General features: G+C 40.0%; 1 protein-coding gene across 1 annotated transcript in view; it reads left to right on the forward strand.

The window, feature by feature from the left end:
• The window catches only part of slc8a4b (solute carrier family 8 member 4b), a 48232-nt gene extending 42034 nt beyond the window's left edge, over positions 1-6198 (forward strand). The window contains exon 15 of the mRNA XM_054601065.1: positions 707-6198. Within this exon, the coding sequence (XP_054457040.1) occupies positions 707-1086 (380 nt within the window). The 3' untranslated portion in view covers positions 1087-6198. The remainder of the gene's footprint in view (positions 1-706) is intronic.
• The last annotated feature ends 556 nt before the right edge of the window (positions 6199-6754 follow it).

The following is a 6754-nucleotide window of genomic DNA, read 5'->3' on the forward strand; positions in this document are numbered from 1 at the left end:
ATTCATTATTTTGCTGGAGTTGTGAAGTTGTCTGAACTTCTACAATTCAGGTGGTGAGTGCAAATAAAGCAAGACCCACAGGCAGACCCATTGCTATAATAAGAAAGAATGAATACATATTTAGTACAACTTCATACTGACAAGCAGCTTTTCTCAGTTGTCTGAATCTATTATTTATCCCTGCCTGTTTCTCTGTCTTTTCATCCATTACATGTGTGATTATTTCTAAAAATACTGACATACATTTACACTTATTGATTCATAGTGACTGTCTATGATACCCAATACCTTGATCTTTGTACACCCCTTTGCTTGTCTTCTGTGTTTCTCTTTGCATACAGTACGTGTGCCACATCATGTATGTGGTTGTGTGATTAAGCTATTATACGTGAATTGTTTCATACTCAATGTTACCTTGAGGTCACTTCCTCAGTGGCTTGTTAGAAAGACATTCACAAAAGATAAATAAAAGTAATTTTCATGAGACTTATTTCCATATTGTTACTTTGCATTAACGGGTCACCTCAGATTGATGGTCAACTGCCTTGTTTTTATTTTTTCATATTGCATGGTCCTTGTTCGTATGATTAAAAAAATTGTGACAAAGATTTAAAACATAAGCTCAATAACAAATGAGGCCATAAACATCAACTGTTTCAAAGATGATGGAACCCTAAATTAAACGTCTTTTGTCTTTCTCATCCAGACACATTCGCCAGCAAAGTTGCCGCCATCCAGGACCAGTACGCCGACGCCTCAATTGGCAATGTCACTGGCTCCAACGCCGTCAACGTCTTCCTTGGCATAGGCGTGGCGTGGACCATCGCCGCTGTCGTCTGGCGCTCCAAGGGCAAGGTGTTCAAGGTGGACCCGGGAAACCTGGCCTTCTCAGTCACCCTCTTCACCATCATGGCTGTGTTGTGTGTGCTCATACTGCTGTACCGGCGGCGGGCGTCTGTGGCTGGCGGCGAGCTGGGCGGGCCGCGGACTACCAAGATAGTAACATCGTTGCTGTTCGTCTCCATGTGGCTGATTTACATCCTGCTGGCTTCACTGGAGGCCTACTGCCATTTGCCAGGGATTTAAATGGCCAGGAGAGGGGAGATAGAGAGAGAGACCCACTGCCAATATGAAGAGAGAGAGAGAGAGAGAGAGAGTGAGGGACTGAGGAGCCTTTAAACAGGAACCGGACGAGGGGAGACGAGTAGTAGAGGTGGATCGATGTGGGACAATTTTGTCCATAACAATTTTCAGTGTTTTAGATTTGATTTTCTTCTTTACATTTATTTATTTCCTGAAAAAGAGGATATAATCAAGAAACACTAAACCTCTCAAACTATATCCAAACATTTTTTGCATTAGCAGCTCACGAAAGGAGACCCATCATCTATCCAGTGATAGATCCATAAACCCTTATAAATTAAGATTATTTATGAGGAGGAATTAATGAGGAAATTGCAATGCAGGTTATAAAGAGCGTTTTTATGTTGTTACCTCAATCATACATGATCATCGGTGGACAGCACTGTTAAATACTTAATAAAAGGCTGATATTGTTCCAGTATACTGCCAAACAAGCAGGAGAGTAGAAGAGATAGACAGCAAGGAGAGCTGTTAGCCGGCCTCTGAGGGGGACAACGAAGATAAGGAAGGAAGGATAAGGTGGAAGATAAAAGTGAAGAGGTGTGAGGCTTGAGGCAACAAAACTAAAGAAAGGTTTGGATAAAGTGAAGAGACCAGAGAAAGAAAAAAGAAGAACAGATGGGCAAAACATTGTACACCCAATCCTCACTCTCTCTCGCTTTTTTCGTCTTTACTATCTCGTCGTCACGGGATTGGTGGATCCTCCCATTATACCCACTGAACTCTGTCTTATACTACCAGTGACTTATTACTTTTGAACCCTCTTACCCCAACTGTACACACAAACAAACACACACACACACACACACTAAGACACACACACTTTGGGGCCCTCAGGTGAATCTGCTGTGGAGGACCACTCACTGACTGGCGAAAAGGGAAGATAAAAACTGACAATTGGTCTTTTTTTCCTTCTCTTCTTGAATACACTGTGCGTAATAGTCCCTTTGCCCGACAACGCACACACACACTCTCGCATACTGTACTATTACTCTACAGACTGTAAACACTCCTCCGTCCCTCCCTCTTGCCTTACTCTTATCTCCCCTGTAGGAATTGTCTTAAAGTTGTGATAATGAAATGCCGTAGTCACCACCAACCAACCCTTTTTTTAATTGAGCCAATCCCAACACCCTCTCCTTTAATGCCAAGCAACAACCTCATTTATTCCACAAAGAAACCCCCCCCTTTTTTTTCTAAACTTCAATGGGGTCACGTGTTGATGTTGTTACCGTGCAATTGTAAAAATAAAAAATGATATAAGTATACTGTAATAGGGAGAGCTGGAGATAAAGAACTTTAAAGCAGGTGGCTTTGGAAGATGGAATGTAAAATGGAGGATCAAGATGTTGGATTAGCACCTGGAAGAAATTTCAAAAGTGGGATGAAGAAGCAAGAGCACTGTTTGATTAGCGGAGATAACAAAGTCTAAAGAACAAACAAGGAAGCAGTCCACCTAGTAGTAGTTGTCTTTCTTGCATGAAGAAGCGTCGTGCACTACACTTTGTGAGGTATACAGTTTACACTCTGACGTTGCATTAAATGTTGGGGAATCAAACATGTGCACAAGTGAAGTCGGAACCAAACAGGAAATGATGTAACGCCAAGAGACAACAACGAACGAGACAAAATTGGGAACAATCAGAATAAAGGATCTCAGTGGTTGTGACCTTGACAACCACAAAGAAGACAATGGCGACTGTAGAGTTGATAACAAATGAAGACTATGACCATATCCAGTGTTTCTAATTGTACATGATAATATAAGAAACTGTTATTGATGTGTGTGAGAAAACACTGATATTTAATTTATGTGAAGTTCCCCTATTTGTGAGGAAAATCCGGAGTTTGAAAATGTGCCCTTTTTCCTCTGAAACACAGTTCAAGAAGACATTTAAAGAAAATCCGTCACAGGGGAAAAGGCTGTAAGATGGTGAACACAAAACCAGAGATTTACAGACAGAGAGAAGAATCGAAAGCTCTGAGGGAAATGTACGGCAGCTCTGAAATATCGCATGACTGTTCAGCAGCACTATTGTTGGGATGTTTCTTTTTACTCAAAACAAAAATCACATCTCCTCTGTTATCCAAAGATCTATCAGAAAAACACAATTTCAGATCGCCATTCATTTTCATCATGCCGTTTTACCTCCCAGGAATGGTACAAATCCCAACAAGCTGCTAGTTGGAGTTAAAAAAAATCTAAATTCATCAAAGTGTTCACACGACGGATAAATGTGCTTAAACATTGGTATTTTCCATGGCTATGAGCCTGTGTCAAAAGTTGTGCTATTTATTTTTTGTAAAAAGTTTGTTTATTCAGGCATGGGGTGTGTGAATGTGAAAGTAAGATATCAGAATATCTTAAGGTCAATATTATAACACATATCATGTAAAATCGACCATTTTGTTATTGTTTGTGTCAAATCTAAATTCACATTATGTCTATGTGGTTACCCCTACCTTGCCCAGGGGCTGAACTGATGTTGGACAGAATGGATGGTATATGGCTTGTCAGTGCGGATAATTATAAAATGTAATCCCTTTGTTAACAACAGCATAGAAGGAAAAAACCATTTTCTCCTCAACTGCCCACAAAGCTCATTGCTAACTTCAAGGAAAATCCTGAGAGAAAACAATCATTTAGCTATTTGTTATACCCCCTATTCACTAAGAGAAAAATGGGACTGAAAACAACAATTTACCTGCCCACCATCCTCTTTGTTAAATATGGACAAATTACCCACTACTTTCAGCTCAGTGGAAATGCAGGCTTTACAAAACCAGCTCAGTCGTGACCGGGCTCAACAGACCACACGCTTGTTCTCAGCCCTGTTTAAGGCGGTGCTTGCATAAATGGAAGATAAGTGGTGAATTGGAGCAGAGGGGCATTGATCAGCTGGGGGAAAAATGCCTGTATGTGTCACCCCTTCAGTAAAATGTGATATTTTAAATGTAACGCTGCATCCTTGCACACTCTGTCAGCTATTGAGCAAAGGAGAAAGTGAAATATTCTAATATTTAATTGCAGAAAATATGCGAGAAGTTGGGAAAATTACTATGATTTCTCGAACAACTGTTTTCAGGCTTGGAGCTACTGTATCATCTGGCCACCTGCTATGATGCTCTTGCTCTACTTCAAAGGAATATTGCTTAGCTTTTTAACATTGCTGTCTAGAAATTAGACGCAAGTTTCCAGATCAAAGAGGAGCTGCCCTGGATCATGTAGAGACACTTCAGTTTTTTAAAGTGCTTACAGGGCCGTAGCCAGGATTTTAGAAGTACTGAGGTCATGAGTAACCCAATGCAACTCTAATCTTTGTCTGCCACACTCTGTTATTTGGATTTTTAATGTTTTATTTATTCAGTTAGCTGTTCCATTATATTTCCAGGCAATTTTATTTCCCCCATGCAGATCTAAATGTTTTTACAAAGACTCATTGTGACAGATTGCTGAATCATTTGTTTCTTTTTTAGAATCTTGAATCTTCAAGTTTAGTAGGTTAGCAGGCTAGCATTTGCTTATTAGCACTACACTTACATCTGAGGCTGATGGGAACGTCCTTAGTTTTGCAGGTATTTGGTCGTAAACCAAAGTATTAGACAAATTTAAATGTTTCCTTAATGATGGCGCTAGATGAAAAGTGAAGGGATCATCAGTGATAAGAATTCATCATAAGTGCAACATGAATGTTACCAAATTTCAAATCCATTGAAGATTTCTCTAGACATATTCTGTAATGTGACATTCAACATGAATGTTAGAAAATGTCATGGCAATCTATCTAATAGCTGTAGAGATATTTCAGTCTGGGCCAAAGTGGTGGACCAGCCCAACACTATTGTCATCCCTATATTGAGTGTCACATTTTGGCATGTTACCTTTGCTCACAAATCTAAAGTTCCCTGAAAAAATACAAAAGATATGACCACAGTGTCCTCAATCGTAGTTAGTGTACAGCCCTGGATGCTTGTTGACATGGGGTTTGAATCACCTGTACATCAACCTGCTGAAACTGTCTGACTAACCATCCAGATCTGTCATTGTCTCAGATACTATTATCATCCCTGTAGTGCGCAGTAGGAGTAAACCCTCCGCAACAAAGGTCATCAGCATTTCGCCAGTTTTGACAATGCTGGCCTGTTGGCATGGCTCCTGGCCTTTGATAAGCCAGGACGTCTGCTGTGCCAAACTATGTTTCTCAATGTCTTAAGCTTCCGTAACAGTTTCCAGTTTAAGAATGAGTGGGCAGGTTAATAGAGCTGCTGACGCCACAGGAACACAAGAATACTGGGACTGATTTAGAAATATAGGCTTTTTAAAGGTTGATAAGCCTTGCTGGAGGAGAATGACTTTGAGTGTGCGTGTGTGTGTGTGTCTCTGTGCATGTCAGTGCACATGCTTTTTAAGTGAGTGAAGAAATGCAACCATATTTTTAGTCTCTTGCCTGTTGCTTAGCGACCATCACTCTGCAAGCCGTTGTCTTCTTGACTGTTGCTGGTGTGTGAGACATTGTGTGTGTGTGTCATTCTCTTTTGATGTTTCTCATTTTATCTGCTTGCTCTTCTTCTAGTGAATTTGACCATTCTTAGTCATTTTTTCTCTCTCTGCGGGCGAATTTCATCATATGTTATGTATATGTTCATCCTTTTCACATATGTTTCTTTTACTTTGTGTTCTTTTGTGCTTTGTGTTCTTGTTAACATGTGTATCCATTGTACGTAAATCTACATGCGTATTTGTGCCTTTGTGTGAGTGTGTTTGTTTTGTTGGTGTTGTAATCTCTTTATAAGGGCTCACCCTGTGTGTCCCTGGCTGAGGCCCATATGCTAGATTAATGAATTAGAATGCCAGCCTGACCCACAGTTAAAAATGCCTGGAAATTGGATTCCCTCCGATGTGTGTGTGACAGTAAGAGAGAGGCAGGGAGATTGTGTGTGTGTGTGTGTGTGTTTACCTGTCGAATCAGATTAGATATATAATCAATCTGGCTGGCAATCAAGACTGGGAATAGATGGTGGCACATTGCTTGAATAATTATGTGTGTGTGTGTGTGTGTGTGTGTGTGTGTGTGTGTGTGTGTGTGTGTGTGTGTGTGTGTGTGTGTGTGTGTGTGTGTGTGTGTGTGTGTGTGTGTGTAAAGTATGTAAGTAACTTTCACACATTTTAATATATATACACATACTGTACATGCAGAAACACAGACGATCAATTTGGGAATCAATCAGGCAATACACAGACACAAACTGCTGGCTGTACTTGCCTAGTAATTTTTTAACCTCTACAGTCTATTAAAAACTATATACATATATACATATTTCCCAGTATTGTTACACCACACAAACTTGGTTGGACAATGACTGAAGTGGTGGAAGTTAAAAACTGAAATGTGTTTATTTCAGTCTATAAACTTAAGTGTAGGGTTGATTTGCTGTTCTTATGTGAATTAACAGACGTCGGTATATGTATCTGAGTTTCAGATATGAAGATTATTTGTAAAAAATATCTGTATTCAGATCAAACCAGAGGCCGGCGGCATTGTTAATGTTATGACAGATTCACTTTTAAATTAGCCCCAAAGGTATCTTATTAACACCAATATCTGCTCTC

This window comes from Anoplopoma fimbria, chromosome 7 (genome assembly GCF_027596085.1).
Source record: "Anoplopoma fimbria isolate UVic2021 breed Golden Eagle Sablefish chromosome 7, Afim_UVic_2022, whole genome shotgun sequence".
NCBI classification, from domain to species: Eukaryota; Metazoa; Chordata; class Actinopteri; order Perciformes; family Anoplopomatidae; genus Anoplopoma; species Anoplopoma fimbria.